The sequence below is a fragment of the Scleropages formosus genome, chromosome 17 (genome assembly GCF_900964775.1).
Source record: "Scleropages formosus chromosome 17, fSclFor1.1, whole genome shotgun sequence".
NCBI lineage: Eukaryota > Metazoa > Chordata > Actinopteri > Osteoglossiformes > Osteoglossidae > Scleropages > Scleropages formosus.
In genome coordinates this window covers 12,546,819-12,572,039 of record NC_041822.1, presented here as the reverse complement: position 1 = coordinate 12,572,039, position 25,221 = coordinate 12,546,819, and the positions used below count along the sequence as shown (strand labels likewise).

The following is a 25,221-nucleotide window of genomic DNA, read 5'->3' as shown; positions in this document are numbered from 1 at the left end:
CATGAAGTGGACCCTGAAACTATTTCTTTGGACTGAAACTGTAAAAAGCTTAAGAATAATAAAATAATAATATTTTTATTATCAGTACTGGGGTTCTACCAAGTTCAGTTATCTGTACTCTGCTATTACTCTTACAAAGTTCACATGTGGCAGTATGTCAACTGATACCCGGAGCCCGACAAACACAGAGTAGCAGGTACAGAGGAACTGCTACGAGAACACCGATGGATGTTTTTTTTTTTCTTTGGTCGGCTACCTCTAAGTTTTCATACAAACGCATTCAATAAAATGTTTGAGGTCCAAAAGATGAAGTATTTCTCTCTCCCTCGACGTTTCCCGTGCGCAAAACCTGGTGAAACGGAACATAAACATCTTCGTTTAGGGGTCTTCCACGGGGCGACTATGTCTTCAGGAAAAAGAGATGCTGCTCTTTCGAGATATTGCCGAGCAGCAGCAAGAAACCAATCAGGAGCCAAGGATGAACTAATCCGTATTAATACAAATGTACACGTGCTAGTCAAAGATATATTTCAAAAACAACTGCCCCTCATTTAGCGAACATGAATTCCTTCATATCTCACAGATCTCCGTCAGCATCCTCAGGCGACTCCATCGGTGCGGGGAACATCACAATCGCCAGGAAACGGGTGCGACGGCAGCAGAGAGGCTCTTTCCGGAGGCTCCGTCGACTCGACGGCAGGCCTGCTTGGTGCTAACGGACAGCGTCAACCGCACGGGAAGGCAGATCTACGAGTTGATCGCAGCCAGCGACCCACCGCCTCCTTAAAAGCTCACCGCTTAACATTTGCAAAAGCCACATTATGACTATCTGACCTAACTCCTCATTAATATGCACGCAAGCTCAATTATGGAGATGTGGGATAACGGAATACATTTCTGCGCAAGCTACTTTAACGGGTCATTTGCAAGCAGTAAGAATTAAGATCGGTACGAATCCCCGAGTCTATTCAGAACGAGGAAATAAATTCTGCTTTGCCTTCTGGGAGAAGGACCTGCCGAGGACGGCCTTGGCGAGGAACATAATGATGAGGATTTTAGAGACGACCTCAGCGTTAAAAGTCATGACCCTCCTGCTAAAGTGCTCCACACGAGGCACAACATACAGAGGCAACATTACATTTAAATTTATTCATTTAGCGACGCTTTTCTCCAAAGCGACTTCCAACGAACTCTGTGCAGTGTTATGAGGACACACACCTCATTCACCGCGGTGACTTACACTGCTAGATACACTACTTACAATGGGTCACTTGTCCATACATCATATAGAGAGACAAATAATGGTAGCCAGCAGGGAGAGTCGTACGATGTTGCCCCAGTGAAGAAGGTAAAGGTGGCTCACAGAACTGTTTGAAAGCATGGGCATTTTTTGTTTTGTCTTATGAACAGCACAGCATTTTATTTACGAAAACGTTCTTTTATTTACAGAACTGGTGATTCCCTTCGAGTTGCTTTTTTTGCAATCAATAGTGGGCAAAAGCGTGACTGTTCTGGCTGAGCAGAAAAGGAACATCAAAATCAAACATTTACACATATAAATAAAAATAATAGTGCAGCATAAAAACATGATTATAATATTGTACTCGGTATTAATTCAGTATTATACAATATTGTAATATTGTGTAATACTGAGGGGGGGCGGTGGCGCAGTGGGTTGGACCGGGTCCTGCTCTCTGGTGGGTCTGGGTTTCGAGTCCCACTTAGGGTGCCTTGTGGAGGACTGGCGTCCCGTCCTGGGTGTGTCCCCTCCCCCTTCAGCCTTATGCCCTGTGTTGCTGGGTTGGGCTCTGGTTCCCCGTGACCCCGTATGGGACAAGTGGTCCTGTGTGTGTGTGTGTGTGTGTGTGTGTGTGTGTGTGTATATCCTTTGGTTCATATAATACAATATAAAAGGGTTTGCAATTTATGTCGGAACAGATCCCCATTGTAAGTCAAGGAGTACCTGTATACCACAGATATGATCATATAGCACTGTTTAAGTGTCCAGACATTCCAGACTTCACTGTCAGTTAAATGGGTGGCACGGTGGCACAGTGAGTAGTGCTGTTGCCTCACGATGGCTGGGTGGTGCAAAAGGATATGGGTTTGATCCCCGCTCAGTCTGTGTGGAATTTGCATGTTCTCCCTGTGTGGGTTTCCTCTGGGTGCTCTGGTTTCCTCCCACAGTCCAAAGAACCTGCTGCTCAGGTTCCCCCAGAGTGTGTTTCACTGATGTATGGATGAGTGACCCATTGTAAGTAGTGTATCTAGCAGTGTAAGTCACCGTGGTGAATAAGGTGTGTGGGCTCATAACACTGTGTAGAGTTCATTGGAAGTCGCTTTGGAGAAAAGTGTCTGCTAAGTGAATAAATGTAAATTAAATGTTAGTATTCGAAAGGAAAAACACAACTGTACAAGTAAGAGTCTAATGATAAATGATGTTTACAGCTAGAAAGCATACAAGAGGTTTACAAAGCACAGGGGAGGGTAATGATGGTTTGCCATGGGAGCCACAGAGGGCAGCCCCACAACTTGAGCAAAGGTAAAAGTGCATTATGAAATAGCTGCTGGAGAACGCAGAGCGCAGGCAGCACCCATGGGCTGTGAGGAGCGGGCAGTTCCCCAGCAGGTGCCCACTCGGAGGCATCCCACGAGGATGTCCGGTAAATGCGGTCAGTGCGAGGAATCATCACCCGAGGCCGTTTGCGTCCTGAAGCTGCAACGGCTGGTATTTCTCAGCGCAGGTTAGTTTGCCGTCGCCGTTCTTTCGCGCTGCTCTCTACCCGTGAGGAGACAAAGACGGACTCCCCAGAGGTCTTCCCGCAGGTGATTCATGGCCGATGTCCGGTCCAACCAGCAACCGCCCATCTCTCCACCCACCCAAACTAAACGAGGACCCCCTCCCCAGGTTTAGCCCCCGCCAGCGCTCGGCCGACCTACTTATTTCAGTCTCGCTAAATCAATGTGGCCCCGCGCACGGATCCATGGAGAACGCCGATCGATGTGCCGCTGCGCAACGGATGCGACGTCAACGGAGGACCGGCCTCCGTCTGCGTCAACCAAACGGGGCAGAGAAACCGGTGACGGCCAGCGAGCGGACCACCGACCCTTTCAGAATGCATCAACTACTGGGGTGTCCTTTTTCCGTGCTGAAAACATCACTTTCCCGTACGAATAGAAATTAATAGAAGCTTTACAAAACACTACCAGAATTTTTTGCAAAGTAATCATCTTTTCTGCCGACATAACAGAATTTCCTCAATGCAGCGGTGTCATTTCATTTGCGTACAGTCAGTTTCGCTGTGGGTTTCAATCCGGTTCGGTCCCCGTGGAGTTTGTGTGATCTTCCTGCGTTCGAGTGGGTTTCCCCTCACGGTTCAAACGTGTTTCAGGTGAGCTGGTGAGTCGGAGCGGCACTTAAGAGGGTAACTGTGTGTGTGTGTGTGTGAGACTGACCTCCTGACCTGGGTGTAACAGACCTGGGAGAAAAAATGAGACTTTTTAGCCATAATGTCGGAGATGCTTGGAAGTGACACCACATGATTAGGGTTGGGCAAAGGAGGCGGAGGTCAGGGAGTCACCGCGAAGCCGCCGCGATCCGTTCTGTCCGGCAGACACACCTTGACGGTACAGAGGGGTTGCCGGAAAAAACCGACAAACGACACGGCCGGCGAGCTCGAGCGCGCTGTGCCGCCACTCGCGAAGGAGTATGGGACGGGCTCAAGTTTTCAGTGTGAAAGAGGCAGCGTATTGACATTCGCTTTGTTGCATAATTAAACGCGTCTGATGAGGCCTGCAAGTTATCTGTGTCAGCCTGACTTAGGAGAGTCAGCGGATGACATATCCATTTTTTGGTATGAAAAATAAAAGCCTCCTGGATCTTGCTCCCTCATCTGATAGCCCGTCTCCAACGGTGCGCTGGTCCTGTGTACCCCTATATTCCTCCCTACTGGCACCCCTTTTCTAACCCAAAATCTCTCACAAATAAACATGCGGCCTCACTTCCCTTTCCCGTCTTTCGTTCCGACACATCAGCACTGCGTTCGCAGCGACGAGTTCGCTCCGCAAGTTCCCTATAATCTTTATGGCGGTCTCCAGTCAATGATTATCGCGCTATAGACAGCTGTCTATCTGTGTCGTCAGGGCACGTCCCGCGGTCGAGGTTCTCTCAGCGTTACACAATCTATCCACGGTATCGCGTGGTGACCTCGTCTAATGAGGGGAAGACAAAAAAGCAATTAAAAACCTCTCGACGAGGAAAACCGCTGAAGCGCCAGATACATAAATTAGTGCTCCGTGATCCATGACCGATCCGCGAGCAAAGCCGCGATTCGTCACATTCCGGTCATCTAGAAGGGGAACGATTCTGTCCCCCGGCGAGAGACGAGACTGCCCCGAGGGAGAAGGACAATGAGGAGCGCGGGGAAGAGACGACTGGCGTTATCGAAGCTGCGCGGCGAGCGAGGGGAAAGAGGCTTAAGGAGAAAAAGGCACACGTACCTCAACGTGCGTTGGGGAGCTTCTTAACCTCGTTACGCAAGAAGTAACACCAAATATTTTACATAACTAAAAGCCTTTAAATATGTTATGATTTAGACACTGAACAAATTAAATATAATTGCTTTAAAGGGATTTCATTAAGGCCGCTTCGGCCTGACAAAATACGCGAGTATTTTTTCGGCTGCCGTTTTTTTTTTTTTTCTTCCCCCCCCCATTTCTGAGCCGCGGGACTTTTCTTAAGCCGACATTTCAGATGCGGTATGAAAATACGAATTTACTTTCTATCAGACGTACTGTTTTTGCATGTATTATGCGCAACTTAAGATGGAGACAGCCATGAATTAATGAAAACATAATTTAAGAGTATTTATTCATATTTATGATCTCTCGGTGAAGGTGAAGCAAATGAGAGGCTTTTCACTACCAAGTCAGTGGTCCTGCAGCTTTGCTTCAGCAAAGCCCAGGGAAACAGCATTAAATAATTTCTCACTCGCCAAAACAAGCACCTTATAAAGAACCAAAAGAATTACTGATGTCTTGGAATTATGAACGGCGGGAGAGAGGTAGGGGAGGCAGCAGATGCTGCCTGATGCGTCTCGGCAAGATGAGAGCACAAAAATACAGACTGAACAAGTCGGCCCCTCTCCGTGTGATCAGATGTACTGACTTATTCAGAAAGGATCTTGCTGGCTTAGATGATGAGAGATTGAGGCACACAAGCGGGTCTACAAGTGCTAAGAAATAGCGCGATTAAAGGCAGCGAACCCATACGCACCCCCTTCCCCCGAAAAAAAAACATCCAAGCCAGCTTTTCAATCTTCTCCTTCTCTTTCTTTCTCTTGCTCTCTTATTCTCTTAATCTCCTTTCCTCATATCCCTTCACCGCCCCCGCCTAGCTCCCTCACGTGTCTGCGGGACCATATTAAAGCGAAGCGAGGAAATGCATGTGAGGCCAAAGAAAGGAAACGGACGCGCGCCGGCTTTTTCACAGCACCCATGGAGTCAGCAGATCAACGTGACCCTCGAAGAGAACTGCGCCGCTTATAACAGCCCGAGAGGTGCTGTCGGTTTCCCAAGAAGTGCAGCACCTCCATGTGACTAAACTACCATTCACAAACCGTCTGAACCGCTCGTCCCATACGGGGTCAGGGGGAACCGGAGCCTAACCCGGCAACACAGGGCGTAAGGCCGGAGGGGGAGGGAACACACCCAGGACGGGATGCCAGTCCGTCGCAAGGCACCCCAAGGAGGATGCGAACCCCAGACCCACCGGAGAGCAGGACCCGGTCCAACCCACTGCACCACCGCACCTCCCCAACTACCATTCAGAGACAAAGAAAAATCTGGCTGTGGCGCATACAGTCCGCTGCAAAGCAAAAAAAAAAAAAAAAAAAGAAAAAGCATTCTTTCCAATTCACGAGAAAAGCAGTCAAAATCAGCCACCAAAGTCGATGCGTATTTCTCAGGAGCCAACCTTCTCAGGAGACAAACGGTCAGAAAATAAATGGTCTGGCTAATAGTCGTTGGCAGTCCGGCCAAAAAATCTCCGTTCTTTGATGGGTTGCCCCCCCCGGGGAGTAGTCATCGCAAGCATTCCTCTTAATCAGAAATACTTTATTTTATTCACTGTTATCGGCCAGAAAAGGAGAGTGGGCAGAGATTCTCCCGGCATGCTCTTCTCCAAGCGCGTCTGTGTCATTCCCTACAGATGCAAGGAGTTGAGCTACATCTCCCCTGGCGGTTTGTTGGCATCAGATCAGTGAACAGACGACAGTTGATCCAGAATAAAAGGAAGCCAAGTGAGCCGGGGCAGCCATACTGGAAAAAAAAAATAAAATCAACTAAATACGAGAGTGTGTAGGAGACCTTATGGAGGTAAGGGAGGGGGTTAAGAAGTACATGATAAACCCAACTATCAAAGGGTAAGCTTTCGGGTGAACATTACTACAAAGAAACAAAATTCAAGCTCTTTGTGAGCTCCGACTTCTTTTCGGCTCTCTTTTTAGCTTTTAGCGTGTGCTGCGGTGTGAAGAGTCCACAATCAAGATGCCGTGTGACCAGATAATCCAGGAAAGCAACCCGATTCAGTGCAAGAGCCCTGAGGTTGTCTCAGCCCTTGACGATCACAGCCCACCACCGACGCATCGCCGCCAGTCTCCGAATGCGACTGTGACAAAACGGCTAATGTCATTGGACTTGGACTGAGATCACAGGCTAAAATAATTCATTTTGCAGCACTCTCCCGTTTACTGCAAAATATACGCGTTACATAAATGCATTTTAAACGTGCACAGCTCGCCACGGAACCGTGCCCGAACATTGCTATGAAATAAAAATTCGACGAAAATGTACGGTACGAGCAAAAACTGATGGCTGTTTTCCTTAGAACATTTGTTCCTTCAACTAGACGTCTGAAAGTGCAACGAAGCTGAAAACTTGCTTTTCACTAACAGCAAACAGTTTCGGTGTTTATTGTAAAATTTTATGTCGGGAGAAGCACATATTCAGAGGGTAACGGATGGCGTAGTGGTTAGAGCTGCTGCCTTTGGATCTGAAGGTTGCAGATTTGAGTCTCCCCTCCAGGTGTAGGACCCTTGAGCCAGATTCTTACTTAAATTGTTCCAGTAAAATGACCAAGCTGGGTAAATAATGGTAAGATGCTTTGGAGAAAAGTGTCAGCTAAACTCATATTTATTTAGTAGACGCTTTTCTCCAACGCAACTTCTGGTGAACTCTATGTAGTGTTATGAGGCCACACAGCTTATTCAGCAAGGTGACTTACACTGGGTCACTCATCCATACATCAGCAAAACACACTCTCTCTTTGTCACTCACACATTATGGGGGAACCTGAACAGCATGTTTTTGGAGTGTGGGAGGAAACCAGAGCACCCGGAGGAAACCCACGCAGACACAGGGAGAACATGCAAACTCCATACAGACTGAGCGGGGATCAAAGCCATGTCCTCTCGCACCACCCAGACACTGCGAGACAGCAGTGCTGCTCGCTGTGCCACCCATGAAGGCACTCATAAAAACATATTCTGAAAAGAGTCCTGGGTATCACATAGTAAAACTGTTCTAAGTGCCAGGTTTGGAAACTAGAACTTGCGTTGCTTGGTCGTCTCACCCCAGATTTTTATTGACATTGCTTTCCAAGATTCAGACAAGTCTTGCTGCCGTTTCTGCTCATTCCCCGAATGCGCTGGACATCCATAGCGAAAACAGATTGGACGTGCAAAGCCACCCGCCATTCTGTCCTCGTTGGCCGTCACGCTCCCAATGGAGCTCTCCGCCCCCTGGGGACCGGGGCTCAGCTGGGAGCCGCCCGCTCCGAGGCAGCTCACTTCCTGCCGCTGTCTGGTACTGTCGGCTGAATCAGTGTCCATTACGTGCCAGACAGACAAGTAATTGCCTTAAAAGCCCTCTGTAAAGCATCCAACACCACCTCTCTGGAAACCACTAGAAAGAACTAGTGCCCAGTTCCGGTCACTGGCGGCAGCTTGGAGCTTTTCTCTCCGAAAAGACAATTCCAGCTCAGTCGACTATAAATAGAGACATTTTACATAAAGTGGGCCTGAAATTTGTTGAGTTATTCTAATTACTGATTGATTCATATTCTAGCTACATATTTTTCAGTGTTGAGATGCATTTTGGAAATGAATGCTTATTTCTTCATGCTTGAATTAACCTGTGGCTCCCATTTATTTCTTTACATTTTTAGTTATTATACTGACTTTTATCTAAACCAACTGAAAAAAATTCACCCACGTTCACATCTGGATCATTTACAGTCTAGGGTAAGTATCACATCTGAGCTGACTGCAATACATGTGGAACAAAAGTCAGCAAAGTTTGGGATATGAAGCAGGCACCTCGATGCTACCAGGAGCCTGCTGCGATATCCATTAACTACACAAGACTCCACGTTCGCCTGAAAACGCTGTAAGCTGAATGTACAGTAATAAATTAATGAAAATATGCATAATGTGTATTACAACAAAGAAACGGTACGATGAATTCATATATATCTTCACATTTATAACAAAAACAGCTCCTTCCTGTCATGCGGAACCGGGGCTGGATCCAAGCGCAGGATCGGGCGTCAGGAACCAAGGGATCGGGCAAGTTCTCGTTGTCGGGGACGGGCGAAGAGTCGGTCGATCGGCGGTCGGAGTGACAGCGAGGATCCAAGGACGTGGTCAGGGGACGAAGCGAAGGGTCGAAGCCGGGAAACGGAGAGAGGAAGAACTAGACATAGCGCGGGAGGGACGGTTGTCTCAGCGAGATTCCGCGACTGTGCGGGAGCTGAAGAGGATCTTTTAAAGGCGAGCGCTCAGTCAGGTGCTTGATTGGCGTCAGGTGCTGTCGATTGTGGTGCGGGCGTGGACATGACACTTCCCGAGTTTACAATGCATTACCCATGTATACAGCATGGTAATTTATGCTGGAGAAATTTAGGGTAAGTAGCTAGTTCAAGGGTATTACAGCAGGAGGTGGGATTTCACCCTGAAATCTCTGTGTCTAGTGGCTGCTCTAACTGTTATGCTTGGGTTTTCTGTCTGTATATTTTTGCTCCATGTCTTTTTCTGTGCATACTGGCATGTTCAGCGCAGGTGCCTCGCAGCTCCTAGGCTGTGGGTTCGGTTGTAGATTTGAACTGCGTTGAGTGTTTTTGAAATTCACATTTTCTCCACGTTTGTGTGGGTCTCCTCCAGAGGCTCTGGTTTCCTCCTAAAGTCCAAAGACATGAGATTCAGATGACTTGGTGACTCTAAATTGCACCTGATGAGTACGCAATTGCCCTGCAATAGACTGGCGTCCTCTCTAATGCGTGCCCTGCCTCACGCCCTATGCTCCCAGGATAGGCCCCGGACCACCGTGAGCCTGCTATGGACAAGCAGTTGCTGATGGATGGATAGATGTTTTGCAGCCTATTGGTTGTTCAGATGTGATGTGACCCTACACATGCATAGCAGTCATAGCAAACATCATTCTCATGCGAGTTCTGAGCCAGCCTGACGTAACGTGGAAACGAGCGAACATGAGCGTGCGATTTCTCAGCATCTCCGGGCTTCCATCTCCTCACCCACCCCTCTCTCCCTGTCCCCATGAGTCTGCTCCATTTACACTTGCTTTAGAAAGCAGAAAAAGGCAGTTTAATTAGAAGGTGGTCTTTAGGCCAGACATCAGCCTGAAAAAAAATGCAGAACGATATAGTGACCTGGATCTGGTAGCGAAGCCTAAGCTACAGATATTTGTTGTTCGGAATCCAGATAAACAAATCGGTACAGACGTGTACATGTACCGTTTACAAACACATATATGGAATAAACATTTCTATTGACAGATTGACTAATGATGACAGTACAAATGATGGCAACAAGTGGGGCAGGGTAATCCGTAGCACTGCACACACTCCAGAAAGAGGAGATGCCTTCTCCAGTTCACAGCAGTCCCCCTCATTAGAGCTTTATCGTCAATTGTCTCTTTTTGGCAAGGAAGAAACTACCACCAGAGCACTATTATGCACGAGTGAGCGGCGTGAAAAATGCTCCACTAAAAAAGACGTGGACTCTGCTCATAAAAACGTGAATGCACAGTGAATATTTAGTTATAGGAACAAGGACTTGACGTCTAGAGTGTGAATACACATGCACGGACTTAATAGGAGTAGAGATGCGCGAGGGAAATATGTGGCTTTAACATAAAAACAGACCAGAAAACGACCTGCGAGAGGAATGTGGATTTCTTTAGGCTGCCAGATCTCAGTATTAATTTCTTTTTCATTCTTCTGCCTGGTGGTCAGTTAGGTAGCTAGGTAGCGGTAAGCCTCGCAAGACAAGCTGCTGTGTGTTTTGTTAACCACTTGAAACTCAGGCGTGAAGCCCGGCAGCGGGCGAGAAGTTACTGACAATGGATGCATGAACAGATGTTATTTTTTGTTCCCCGAGTTTAGCAATTTTACTTTTTCCACGCACTCAGTCCATCTTCCATCCGAAGCAGTGATTTTTCCCCGCTATAAGTCCTGCGCAGCCGCTGTACTATCGGCATGCGGCTCGTTCCACGGCAGTAAACATCAGGGTCGAACTGTAAATCATCCATCCTCACACCCGGCCCCGTGATTGTGTGGGAATGAGGATTTTTAATATTTCGACTGTAAAAAGTGATTTCTTGCATCCGAGATTAAATATAGCTCCGAAGTATCTACACTTCATCAGCTCCTTTTCTCGGTTGATTCATAAGTGATTAATTTTCCATATGCAGGCAATTTCATCACAGTACGGAGAAAGCGAACTAAAGAAAACCCTTCAGTCATATTCATCAACCTCAAAGGACACCAAAAGGATATTAATAGAAGCAGAGCTATTTCTAGCTATGAACAAAAGAATGCCTATCATCACGAAACATGAGCACAGCAGCTCACCGTCTCCTCTGCACTCCGAGATATTTACTCCAGTGGAAATGTACCTGCAAGGGAACACGGCTCAGCGATGGAAATATCCCAGAAACGGAAGCAAAGACTAATGTAAGTGTTGGGTTTATTAAGAGGTGAAGAGTCTGAGTATAGCAGAGGTCAGCAGATGCCAAGCATCAACGAGAGGAGCATCAGCACTGCTGCTGGGCAGGTCAGCCTTTTCAGCCCTGCAGGTCTCCTCCTTCCTTCTTCGCCCTCCTTCTCACTCCTCCTCTTCGCTCTCTTGGACTCTCCATTATACAGCGCATTCACACCAGCTTGTGACCACCACATATACCAAACAGACTGGAACACTCACTGACGCACACGCACAAAAATACGGATTCAGTAACAGCAGAGCGACACCAGCCCGAATGAGAAGTCCTGTTCATTAATACTGCATGTCTTGTCTCTGGCAGCTTTTCAAGCCAAACCCTTTGCGTTTTCTGTACGTGTACAATTAACCTAAACCGGACTCTGGTTCGTTAACAAATTCATTTCACGCAGCATCTTTTAATTTCCTGTTTTCTACTAATTGGAAGAAGCAGAAATAAAGAGATGGTATAAATAATGTGTACAAACAGGTTAACACAGCCAGCGTATGCTACTTGACATGACATCATTTATTTTAGCTCAAGCAGCGCCTGTGTGCCAAACTCAGTTTTACAGTCATCTGTTGAAGCAGGTAGCTGCCTTACGTTTCTTTAGAAATACCGACTGCGTCCGTACAAGTCGACAGTAACTGAAACCCCGGCGTACGAGGAGCTTCCCGGTGTAAATGAGCGGAAAGGAGCTTTCCGCAGAGTTCGTGTTCCAGTAGAGGCCACTCCATAGGGGAGAAGCTTGCCCTCCCGTGTTTCCGTCCCAGCGATGGCCTGTATGACAGAGGCTAAAGACGAGACAGCGGGAAATGCTCCCCTGAGCCGGCTCCTCAGGACCCCAAGCGGCTCCGAGTAAACGTCTGCTCGATGCACCGAGGCCCACGCAGCGGAAAGGCAAATAGCAGCAGAGCTGTCACTGTCTGCACTCGAGAGCAATGGGATGCTGGTTGCAGTGAAAAAGCATTTCCCCCCCGCCCAATTTTGCCTGTTTTATCAGATCTTTTTATTACTTGTAGTAGTATATCGGCGGAAACTCGGAGAGAAATTGTGACACCTGTGCCGTTTCGTGTAATTTCCTTACACGAAATGTGCGGAAAAAGTAAATGCCCCTTCACAATCAATAACTGGCTGCGTCACCTTTAGCTGCGATGACTGCAACTAACTAACTAATAATTTTCCTGCCCACTGTAGATGCTGTATCCTCTCTCAGTCTGTGTGGAGTTTGCATGTTCTATCAGTGTCCATGTGGTTGTCCTCTGGTTTCCTCCTCTAGTACCACATCATGCAGTTCAGCTGAACCGGTGTCTCTAAATTGCCCTTAGTGTATGTGTGGGTGAATGAGGGTGTATGCATGTATGCGTGTGAGTGGCTATCCTGTGATGGACTGGCATCCCGTCCAGTGTGTACTCACCCTCAGCCTTGCATCTGATTCTTCTGGCATAGGCTCTGGGTCACCGTGACCTTGCCCAGAAGAAGCAGTTATTGAAACTGTATGGATGGATGGATCTACATGCTGTAAGAGATGCTCTTCATAATTAGCGGATGTCTGAAAGGTGTAGTAAAGAAATGTTTGAGCAGGATGGAGTCTTTCTGCACTCAGGGACAAGCTGAGGAAGTGAGTGAGTAGTATGTCACATGTCTGCACTTTGCACGTGGAAGGGTCAGAGGTCATCGGAGATCAACAGGTCAGGGGGTGACCGACTCCCAGAGCTGCACACCAGCGCCTCTCTGATTCCACCCTCTCCCAGATTTAATCAAACCAAAGCTGTGTTGATAGACAAGTGAGACACGAGGCACGACGCTGTCGCAACCCAGCGATAATCGCAACGAACACACTCATAGAGGACACATGCCCACGGACAACAAAACACAGAGGCACACACTAACGCTCACTGACAGGCAAATGCACAATACACCCTGTCTGCGCACCCGCGTGCTTATCCAGTGTCCAGGGCTGCAAGCCACGGATCTTCCTTAAACCATCAACATTCAGCAGCGAAAGGTAATAAGGGGCGCTTTCGACCTGGAGGTCGGTCCCCTGACCGACGTAACGGACGGAACGGCCACACTATGCAAGCTACAGGTCTTCTGTTAACAGTGCTTTAATTTCTCATCCAGTTCAATACGTGAAGCCAACATTCTGCTCCAACCCTTTGGGAGGATTATTGCGTATATATTCCGTACGTAACAAACCCTTCACGCATCAACACGGCACTAGCCTTTCTTGACGGCAAGATCTCTACCAATTGGATTGATATCATTTACTCACATTTTATGAGCTGTTTATATTATATAAAGCACGTGCTCCAAAAATGCTGAGATTCCATCGTCAACAACACTCTCATTTTGTTTTAATTACTTGAATGCTCAATATTTTAGAGCGCAATTGCAACAGCTCTGGATCTCTGGAAGTACGAAAAAGCCAACCGGCTCTTGTAAGCGCCTTCGCCGAACATTCTCAATAAGTCATAGCAACAAAGCAGCTTGTGCCACTTCATTTTTTTTCCCCCATACACAGCGAAACCAGCAGTTAAATCAGCTCTAAGAGCTGCGCTGATTCTCAAGTAGTTCTTTAGAGCACACGGGGATCAAGATGATCTCTCAGAACTTGTTTGGAACCTGTATGAGCACACAAGGCACGTCACCAGCTGGAGCGGTACCTTTTTGCAGTGACCGCCGTGTTTGGACGGTCTGCTTGGCACAAACCGAGATCTCCTGCTGGCAGCGGTTGGATGTGTTGGTAACCCATGTAGAGCAGACACCGGTGATAGACAGGACAACCGTGACCCAACGACAAGATCCTCACCTAGGCAGTGATTCTTGTGCTTCGATGCTCTGCTGGAAGGACAAAGGCAACCTGTGGACGGTTGTTTGTACAGCTGGCATCGAAGCAGGGGCGGATATACAGTCGTGGCACTTTACGAAGATGTGCCAGCACGTCCTGCTTTTGTAGCGATCCCTCTCAGCCTGAGAAGGAGGATACGAAACAAGTATATGAAAGGAAGGGAGGAGGGCGTATCGATTAAGTAAAAGACGGCCAAACGTGCTCCCTCTGGAATTCAGACTATAGAAACGGTGCCAGTCTGCTCCTGTTTCAAACACCAGTGCTGCGCTTAATCAGACCAACAAAGCCCGCTGCAAATTACTCCTCATGTATTCTGTATGATCACTTGGCCTGTAGATGAAACACGGCGCTGACTAAACCTTCCTCGGCTACAGGAGCCCGGAAGGTTCCGCCTGAAACGCAACACGCCTGACCTATTTCTGCAAAACACCTCATTGTTGAAACAGTGCTTCCCACTTTCGAAACAATTTGATTGCGCTTATTCATTTCTCAAGTAAGGAATGAGGGGAAAAAAAGCAGAAAAACGAAAGAAGTTAACCAGCACTTCTCCGTCATTGACGGTAATTAATTAATCTTAATCTCAGAGCCCTGAGCAAGAAAAAGAGCTTGAGAAAGAGAATAGTTCTTTCCAGATACTCCATAACACTAAAGAATGACATGGAAAAAATGAAAACTACAATTAATTCCACATGATCTAAAACATCAGAAATCCTGAGGAACAGTACTAACGAGCAGATAGCTTCATCTGGAACATAATACTAAAATAATTTTCGCAGTAATGTATCTATTGACGGGGGGCGTGGTGGCGCAGTGGGTTGGACCGGGTCCTGCTCTCCGATGGGTGTGGGGTTCGAGTTCCGCTTGGGGTGCCTTGCGACGGACTGGCGTCCCGTCCTGGGTGTGTCCCCTCCCCCTCTAGCCTTACGCCCTGAGTTGCCAGGTTAGGTTCCGGCTCCCCGCGACCCCGTATGGGACAAGCGGTTCAGACAATGTGTATCTATTGAAATGTATGCATTACTGGACACTGCAACATCCTATAAAGCAAAAAATTTTGCCTGTTTCCTCAGAGTCGGAATTTAGGACACGGATCTATCAGCAATGCACGGTAATGAGTGTGAGCCTGAATTAATCAGCTGAACTCAATAAAAAGTATGAATCCCCACTGATAAGGACAAGGAATCAGCAACAGACATGGATCTACACTACGTAATAAGAATGTGGATGGAGTTACAAACAGGAATGTGCATTAATGCAATGTGGAGACCTGATCCTTCTTAGCCAGGCTAAATGAGAGCGTAGTGTGCATGAGTGACTTCTGTGTGTGTGTGTGTGTCCCTGCTGCTAAGAGCCCTGTACACTTTCCATCATCCCTCCAAAAACTGAAATTCCCCACGGAAAGCTCTGGAAAAGACGGGAGCACTAACAACCTTTTGGAAACTCCTGCGGAACTGGAGCCGAAAGAGCGTAAATGCAAGAGTGCATAAATAAAAGCGTACGGGTTCACAGTTGGAGCATGTTGGCTCCTTCAGTAGGTTCCAGCACAGTGAAATGAGCACGCCCAGGAGGGCGCACAGCCCAGCCATAACTCCTCGACATGCTCACACACACACACACACACACACACACACACACAACGGTCGACCGCGTTACGCTGGCCGACAACAACGTTTTCGCTGTCGCCGTAGCAGTTCAGCGACCGAGCTGCGTCCGCAAAGCAGTGTAAATCTTGGCTCTTTCGCAATGCCAATAAATAGTGACGAAGAAAACAAGAGAACATCTGCAAAGCAAACTCTGATGCATTACTGTGGACCACTGGAAGAGAAATGAACTGAAGTTCTCTCACCCTTCGCTACACCAAATGGTCTGCATAAAAAGCACATCAGAACTTTGTGCGACCGTGGACTCATGCATATTATATAGATATCTGTGTACTAGAGAGGTTGCGTACGCATCAAAGTCCATCCGGCTGCGCGCGGCCTAGACACGTTTTAGCATGCATTCCATCCGTCGCAGAGCGGCAGATGACATAATTCCCATTTAAACTGATCCAAGTTGGAGACGCGGTGCTAGTCTGTTACATGCACTTTATTTCTGGTACTACTACAAGTAGCGCAGCGACAGGCGGCGGGAGAAGGTCTCTGCTGGAGGACGGCCACGAGATGATACAACACTGTACAGCGTGCGCAGATGGAAACGTAACAAGAACACTTGAGCCGAGGCCCGTGATCGCTCGCGATCCTCGCTCGACGTGGCATCCGAGGACAGCCGCTCTTTAATGCTCGCGCGCGTGTATGTGTGCGTCTGCAGGATGGTGCCTGTCTGCGCACTGCTGACTTCCGACAGCTCCTAGTGCAGGGATGGCGGAGCGCGTTGATTTCGCCGTTGTTTTCGTTGACGTTACCGTCCATGAGCAGCTGCCACCAACCCCCACCCCCCCAAGGCCTCGCAGTGGGAGCGACCACGGAGCTCTGTGGAATACTGCTCCTTCGGAGTGAAAAACACCATGAAGCACACGTTATTTACTACAATCCACTGTGCAGAAACGCGTTTCAGAGACAGAGAGCAGGCCAACTTTGGAACACAGTGCTTTGGATAATAGCCTCCCCTATTTTGCCTAGCAAATCACAAAAAAAAAAAAAAAAGGTGGAAGGTCTTCATAATATATACAAAATACTATACAATACTTTATTAAACACGGGTTGTTAAATGAACTGAATGGCATAATTTGTACAGAAGCGTGCCATTGCGTAAAATTGTTTCTCGGAGCACCGCGGCTCATAATAAGGAGCATCAACACTTTAAAAAAAAATCTGCTGTTTTCACTCACACAACTACCTTCAATTGGACGAGCAGTTACCGACAAAGGATGGGTGGATTTTTACTCCCATTTTAAAGGTCCTTTAAAAAGTAACAGATCATAAATTCAACATTCAGACCCTTAGCTTTCCTGAAAGTAAAAGTTTCGCTTTGGAAACCTGTCTGGGTGTAGGAGGAACAGGCTGATTATCCATCCGAGAATCATCAGTATTTTCAAATGGTCAAATAAATGCTTTAACAAGAATTTATGTATGTATATGATATACTACGTGTGTGTGTGTGTGTGTGTGTTTTACATACTGCATAGGATTAAATTCTTTTGTCTTTATTTAATGTGTATTCACTCTCATCTCAGGAGTGTCATGTTTTTTTAGACACCCAGTGCATGGCATCATCCGACCTTGAGACAGCTTTTAGCTGTAGAAGGGCACTGTAAGTGTAAACAGTACTTCTCACTTAAAGCAATATAAGCAAAGCCCTGCCCTCAGTTTACACCATCAATGCCCAGTTAACGAAAGCCTTAAAACGGCCATGACAAAGTTGCGTTTTAAATAACGTGTGTACGATACAGGGGGTGCGGTGCTGCAGCGGGTTTGGCTAGGTCCTCCTCTTTGGTGGGTGTGGGGTTCGAATCCTGCTTGGGGTGCCTTGCGACAGACTGGCGTCCCATCCTGGGTGTGTCCCCTCCCCCTCCAGCCTTACGCCCCGTGTTGCCGGGTTGGACTCCGGTTTGCCGCGTCCCCCACTTGGGATGGGCAGTTTCAGTCAATGTATGTGTGTGCGTACAATAAAGTTTCATTTTTATTGTTTGTAAGACTAAAAGCAGTGGTGTAGATATTCTTTGAAAAGGATGCATTATTGGTCTAAACTTCATGCATTAACTGAAGTACTGCAGCGAGTCATGACCTGAGACCATTCAGTTCAGTGACTACAACTGGGAGGCCCGGGTCATGGCCACAAAAGCCTGATCGGCTCACTGCAGCCACTGTGTGTTGGGCGGTTATAAGTGTCCATGGCGACTGGAACGGTATCAGACGTACCGGCAAATCCTGAGGCCAGTTAGGCGTTTGCTGCCTGATAACTCCCAGAGAGCCCGGGGTGGAAACGCGTGGCACTGCTCTAAGGCAAACCTGCCACGCACCTGTTAGCACCGCTGCGGCGGCGCACCTTCCACTTGACCTCCCACGTCGCGTCTCGTTTCTCCCGTGACGCGAGTGCATCGGGTCCTTACTCGACTTGCCTGGCCAGGTCCCTTCACGCCGGCGGAGACGCGTCTTTGAGAGGGCACGGCCCGGGGACGGCGATACACCCGCTGCGGACAGACCGCGAGGCCCACGGCGGCTCAGCATCCTAACCTTACAGTCCCATCCCAGCATCGAGACACACAGCCGCAGCTAAATATTTGGAAACCAAAACCCTAACCCTTACTGCACCGCTGAGGAGACGTGACTGTGTTTGCTTTAATTTTTTCTTTTTTCTCCCCTGCTTGTCAAGGGAAAGCCACTACAACATAAAATAGGCTGTTGTTGTCAGTAAAATTGCCGTGTCTTTGTGGACGATCATAAAATATACATTGCAACTTCCCCGCGGAGCAGGAAACCATTAAGGCTTTGCTTAAAAAATGTATACGACTAAACAGAACTTTCCCCCATTAAGAAAGCAGGAACGGACGGACGGCGCTTTAAAGATTTATGAGGCGCGCGTATCCGGATTCCGCTCCAAACTTGCGCCGTCCGGCCCACGTGAAGTCCGCCGCCGGACACGAAGAAAGACTTGCGGGTCTCCCGCCTCGCGGCGGACCGCATCGGGACCAGTCGTGTCCAGGGAGACCGTCGGCCCTCTGTCGTCGAGAGAGAAAGAGAGAGAGAGAGAGAGAGGCCTGGCGCGTGCATTTGTTCGGCGTCCATCGCAAACACGGCGCGCACAGGCTCAGTTTAACACCCCTCCTCTGTGCTGGAGCTACCGTGTCCCCAAGCACCCCTTTCTAGCGCACCTCTTTGGAGAAAAACTCACGAGCGTTACGTCTAAAGCCACCGGTCTCGATGCTGAGCGGAAGAGCATCTTGCCGAGGGCGGCGAACGGGCTGGTTTTGCAAAGCCCGAAAGGGTTAGTAAGGTTTTTTAATGACCGCCAGTAATTCCAGCCTAACTGCATTAAGCCGGGGCCCCCGGAGCAAAGACGTCCCGTTAACTCGAGAGTTATAGACGACAGGAGCTCGGCGCTGACCTCTCGCACGCCTCGTTCCGTCGCGTATCGGGAATTACGCGAGGATACGCACTTATAATCCAGGTCTTTCGTTAGACACGAAAACACGAGAGAAGGGATTAGCCCAGCGAAGAGCCTGGCGGGTCATCAACCCGAACCCTCAAACGCGAACGGCAGATCCGGTCCGCGGCCGTTCCGCCCAAAGACACGCGTCCGCGTACCACAGTACGGATCGAAGGCGTGGAGGCCCGGCCTGCGTCGTCCCGCTTATCGTGCATTTCTCTTATTCCGCACACCGTAATACAGGACTTTCTCCAACAAGTACACCAAACCCAGTTTGTTGGGTGACCCCCGAGAAGCACAAACTCGGGTCCGCTGTGGGTGCAGCGCCAGGAGGAGAGCGCCAGTGTGTCCAGATGCATCACAACGTGTCCTGTCAGGGTGCTCCTGTCGCCATTCACACTCGGCGTGTAAGGAAACACTAATCCGAGCTCTCTCTCTGTGTGTGTGTGTCCAAAGCAGGGCCACACCCATGACAACCTGCCTCTCCTCCCTCTTACAACTTTTCTCCGGGAAGCTTGTTGCTCTCAAAATGGTAGACAACACTAACCCTCTTTTATCACCCTCTTTAAAATTAAGGAACTGCAAAATGGCTCCGGCCTTCGAAACTCACACTTCCAATATATATTAATGAGGCGTAACGTGACGCGCTCACACAAATTCCACAGAATGTCTCATTGGAGCCATTTAACCAAATAATTCGCACCCGCATTGATTCTTCATCCGCGAACGGTCAATTCAGTTTAAGATAAGAACAGCAATGTGTAACTTGTAGTACTAAAAAATGTGCAACACTCGTGCCGAAGCGAAGGAAAGGGTCGTGTTGGACACGATGGACGGTCGGACGGAGCCGCCGCACAGTCACAGTCAGTGTGCGCTTTATTTTATTATTACAGTTATGCTTCTGTCACGAGGGCGCGTTTGGAAACGACGCGCTCTGTCCACGCTGTGCAGTCCCGTTCCCCAGTGACAGTGCCCCAGTCCCCCTCCAGTCCCCCTCCAGTCCCCCCCCCAGCTCTCAGCGGCCCCGCTCCTGCATCCCTACGTGTGACCCTCACATGTACGAGCACGAGCGTGTCGTACCTGGATGCTGCACGAGATCTCCGAGTCGTCCAGCAGTCTCACCGTGCACAGGATCTCCTGGTCCAGAGACCGGAGGCTCGAAGTGCGGAATCGGAGCATTTTCATATTTCTCTCGATGTTCCCTTTGTACTACATGGCAGAGCAGCGCCGCCGGTCACAGGGAAGCGCCGCGGAGCTCCGGCGAGATGATGGACGGTGTCTGGCGGGCGGAGAATTCGGCATCCGTGCGTTTCTCAACCGGGAAATGCCTCTCTCGCCCTCGCTCTCCCTTTCCCTCTTTCCCTCTCACTCTCTCTCTCTCTCTCTCTCTCTGTGTGAGACACACACACACACACACACACACACGCTTTTCCCTGTTCTCAATTTCTGTGTGCTTATTGGCACGACAGTTTTTTTTTACACGCGTGTATTGCCGAAGGTATGGTGTGACACTTTTATAAACAAAAATATTTTGCAACCAACGACAATAAATAAATAAACAGAGTAGAGAACTAAATGGATAAAGCAGTAACAAACTGCTAGCGTACGAACAAGTGTGTGTATGTGTGTGTGTGTGTGTCACTCTGTCCTGCCAGCTGCACACACTGACAGTTTCTTCTTCTTACTCTTATCCATAAGGAACAGGTCACTGTCCCCGACTCTCCATTCACTCACTCGTGCACCACACACACACACCTCACACCGAGGACTCGAGCGTGAACCGCGTGACCACGTGATACCAGTAGCGGTACAGCCAACCAAACAGAGAGAGAAAATACTCACATCTAAAAATTCATCCTTTTCAATAAATACATTCAGTGTGTGCCGGTGTTGATGTATGTCTCTGGTTCATATATTATGCCACGTGATTTCTTTCTACAAACTGTTATTTTAAGTACCTGTACCAATAAACAGTCGCAAACGACAGTGCAGTAGGATGGTGGGGGTCGCGGCATCGCGGGGGGTGGTGGGGGGGTGGGCTTGTTTATGAACAACTGCTTCATCATTCATGCTTTACTGGAAGAAAACCCTGCAATAAACGTTTTTACTGTAATAACATTCAATGACACAACTGCCACACAAAGGTTCATCGTTTTAGGTTGGAAAGTGATATTAATTACAATTAATATTCTATTAATTATTCACCCGCATCTCCCTGCCTTCGTATCTTAGTTCCACTAATGAAACCTTCTCAAATCAATGTTTCACACAAATTCAGTGATAGCGGGGCTTGACAAAATGTAACCCAAAGTTATTTATTTTTGTACTTAAAATATATACGTATATCAGATATAATGCTAAAAATATCGTTCGTACATAAGCGTCTTATTAAAAATGCATGTATTTACGGGCACGCGATGGCGAACTGTAACTTTAAATAGAACGGGGCGGGATCGAGGGATTCGTGACGTCGCAGTGCGTCATGGCGTCACGCCGTCACGCCGAAGCGCCGTGTCATTCGCCTGTCTCGAGCGCCGTAAGCGGTGCGGCCGCCGCTGCAGCTCGGCAGAATGATTCTTATTATCATGGGAGTGAGCGGGAGCGGGAAGTACGTTGTCCTTTTTTCTGATTAACAGCCCTCTGCCGCATTTTTCTACCGAGAGCATTTAATTGCGGCTTATTTTGCTTCTTGTTTTGGCATATGTACGTCTCTGTGTTAGGTAAATGGCTCATCATCATGCCATGAGTCATGGGGAAGGACGGTATATCATGATATAGTTAGTATGTTGCACGAAAAAGCTGTGTATTTTACTTGATTTCGAGCAATCGCGTACGGTAGTGTGTGTGTGTATTACTCACTGCTCCTAGATCCTCGTAACACTGATTTACCAGCAGTATGATCCGCGCAGAGATTCCATGAACAAATGTCATGTGCAGTTACTGATTAAACGACTGAGGACATAAATGTCTTTATGTAACGAGTAGTTACGAGGAAATGCTGAAGTTATTGTAATAATATTGTTCTGTCGTGTGTTACAGGACCTGTGTGGGAACATATCTGTCAGAGAAGGTAGCTAGATGAGATGTGAATTGCTTCTGACGTGATGAGTAAATGCATCAGTGTACGTCACTCAGCATGGCACGGGTTCTAATGCTTCTCTCTCCAGCTGGGATGGACGTTGTACGAAGGAGATGATTACCACTCGAAGGAAAGCATTGACAAAATGGCCCGTGGAGAACCCCTCACTGACCAGGTGGACGGTCCGACACCGTGGGTTTTGACCAGTTCGACCGTTGCGCGCCTGGCGCAATTCGTCCAGTGGACGAATCCGCCGGGCTGTGGATCGCGGGGATCCGAAGCTCATCTTTCACGTGGAAGTGTGCCTGAGATCCCTGACAATGTAGCGCTGGAACCTGTAAAGCAGTGGAACGATGCTCAGTTCCCTGTGGGCTGTGGACGGGCTGCATTGCATCCAACTCAAATGCCTGCATTAATTTTCACGCCTGGCATTTTTGGCAATAAATTAGCACATCTGACAATTTTAGAAACATTACCAAGCGGTCAGGACATACAGTATTCATATTTATATCAACATAAACATTAAAACTAGATGTTTTGACTAGTTAACCAGTGTTCAAAATACCCACCTGGAAGTGAGTTTAGAACTCTGTTGTGAAAATAATACTGACGTTTTCACTGATATCTGTTTATATCACTAGGATAGAATACCATGGTTGCTCCAACTGCATGGCATAATTCAAAGGTAACACGTTTGTACATTACTAATGTAACGTTCCGCCCAATATAAGGGTCACGTAATGAAATCTTTATGCTAAGAACATCATGATGAATGGCAAAAGGAGATGAGCGCGGTGGATCCCTTCCTTTCAAGTACTGTAAATGTATGCATAATAGCTGAGTTTTAGATGTTTGATGGCACTTCGTTAGCTACGCAGCAACATAAAATGGGTGCCAGCGTACTTTGTCTTGGGGACAGTGCCGAATATCCATGGTGCCCAAGCCAGTTTCAGCCTACAGTCTCTTCTTCTCCAGAGTTTATGCGCCCTGCTCATTATCAGTTCAGCGTGGAGGCAGATGAGGAGGGCAAGAAAGCTCCACTTGAAACATTTATTTTCCTGACATCCTTATCCTGTGTGACTCACAGGGCCTCCAAGGCTGAAACACACAAGGGCAAATATCTCATTGGGATAAGAAGTATTACCACAGGTTTTAAATTTTGTTTGTGTCAAATCCATGCAACCATGGATAAACACTGTTGCCCATCTCTCCATCCTATCACTGGTCCTATCCATATGCCTGAGGGTACGTAAATCACATGCGGTAATACTTTGCCCTGTCTAGAATCCATATACATCAAGTATTTAAAACAATTGTTTGACAGTGAAACCAAATGTTGATGTTCAGAATACCCCGACAATGGTAATGGATCATGACATAAAGTGCAAGTACGGTACACTCAGTATGTACCTATAACCGATTTCATCAATATGCAGTTTCTAAGGAAAAGTATGACCATGTTCCACTCTAGTTAGATGGAAGGGGGACAGATTTAAATGCCTGTGGAATGAATTAATGGTTCTTTGTCTCCACTGATTCTGCTTTAAAAATGTGCATGATGAGTTTTTTCAGAATAAGCACAGGTGGTCCCCAATTTACGATGGGGTTACATTCCTCGAAACCCATCTTAAGTTGAAAATATCGTCAGTCAAAAATACACGTAATACACACCTCTGCGTGACAGATTGGGAGATGCGGATTGTTGCTGCTGCCCAGCATCGCGGGAGAGTATCGCTTCGCATATCGATTGCCCGGGAAAAAAATCAAAATTCGAAGTACGATTTCTACTGAATGTCTATTGCCAGCTCGCCCCTCGTAAAGTCGAAAAAATCGTAAGTCGAACCGTCATAAATCGGGGACCACCTGTAACTGGAATGCCAGACAATTTTATTGTACAGCACTATTGCAATGGCACGCAATCAAGTTCGCACTTTTCGGTATATGTTTCCTATGCAGAGAAATTACCTCTAAGGCAAATGCCATCGTACTCTGCTCTGCCCTGAAGAGAGCTTATCGACAGATGCTTCTCTTCGGAAGGACGTGCCTGCCCAGCAGCGACTCACCCACTGCAGTGGATGGCGTCTGGTTCGCCTTCCTCCACGGCCCCTTTAAGCTGATCCAGGAGCGGCTTGAAGCTAGGGAGGGTCATTACATGTCTGCAGCCCTCCTCCAGTCCCAGTTCGATACCCTCGAGCCTCCCGTGGACACAGAAAACGCATTCAGCGTGGATGTTCAGAGGAGTATTCCAGAAGTGGCTTCTGATATCGAGAGTGCGCTTTCTGTACGTTTATAACCATGGAGACTTGCGGAACGAGCCCGTCTACTTTAATTATTTGTAATTAAAGCGAGAAACTTTGAGATGATTGTAGAAAAGTTAAAATAAAACCAAAGGTGCTATCTATATTCTGCTGCATTGTAATTGAATATTTAGTATTGAAGGCATTCATAGGTAAGATGGCTTTTTGAAGCTGACATCACTTGCAACACATTTTTCTTTGGCTTCATTTCCAGTTGTGGATTCAATCATAGCCCATCAGATGGCAAAGTGTCTTGGACTGTGTTGTGGACCATATATATGTGAGCAGTGTGTGACCTGCCTCGGTGTAAATGCTCTTGCCCACAACAGGCTGCTGCAATTTCTTCTGCATACTTTCAGTCCCCATAAAATCTGCCATGAGTGCTCCTGGAAGATGCCAAACTCAGTGTGATTGCAGCTGTGTAGAAGAGCATCCAAGGTGGCTGGGGTGTCCCGTCACACCATCTTGGAGATACGGTCTTCACACACAAAGCAAATACAGTGAAGGAATATGCTCCCAGGTGACATGAAGTCTGCCGTTAGTAGTGCCTTCCCAAGTGGACAGTGGGACAGAGTATGACACCTCTGGAGACACAGCAACAACGTCCTCAAACCACTGTTAGTAACCACAGACACTTTATACCTTATAAAATCATTTGGGGAAAAAGGTCTGAAAGTGAGACATGTTTTATTTTACAGCCATCTTGTATGATACAGACTGGAGGGAGGTGTTCTACTGCACACGTACACATGTACCTGTGCTGGACTTAACACCAATTATTCAGATTGTTAAATATAACCTCACACTAATCATCAGTGCAGGGGGTCACCCCCAAAAACTGTTCTTAACTGTCACAA

General features: G+C 47.7%; 2 protein-coding genes across 3 annotated transcripts in view; one reads left to right on the top strand and one right to left on the bottom strand.

The window, feature by feature from the left end:
• Nucleotides 1-20,888, bottom strand: part of frmd3 (FERM domain containing 3) — a 54,876-nt gene extending 33,988 nt beyond the window's left edge. Inside the window, exon 1 of one of the 2 annotated variants that reach the window (XM_018759420.2) lies at nucleotides 20,831-20,888. Coding sequence is in view for 1 of the 2 variants with exons in the window: in XM_018759417.2 (XP_018614933.2) it covers nucleotides 20,069-20,173 (105 nt within the window). In the remaining variant the exon portion in view is untranslated. Of the gene's footprint in view, nucleotides 1-20,068; nucleotides 20,330-20,830 lie in introns of those variants that run through there. The other variant, XM_018759417.2, reaches the window with a different exon arrangement.
• Nucleotides 20,889-21,487: 599 nt separating this feature from the next.
• LOC108938642 (probable gluconokinase) lies at nucleotides 21,488-24,748 on the top strand. Its single transcript, XM_018759432.2, has 5 exons — nucleotides 21,488-21,596; nucleotides 22,028-22,058; nucleotides 22,156-22,242; nucleotides 22,709-22,752; nucleotides 24,024-24,748. Exons 1-5 carry the CDS (start codon nucleotides 21,559-21,561, stop codon nucleotides 24,358-24,360), a joined length of 537 nt encoding a protein of 178 aa, XP_018614948.1. The 5' UTR covers nucleotides 21,488-21,558; the 3' UTR covers nucleotides 24,361-24,748.
• The last annotated feature ends 473 nt before the right edge of the window (nucleotides 24,749-25,221 follow it).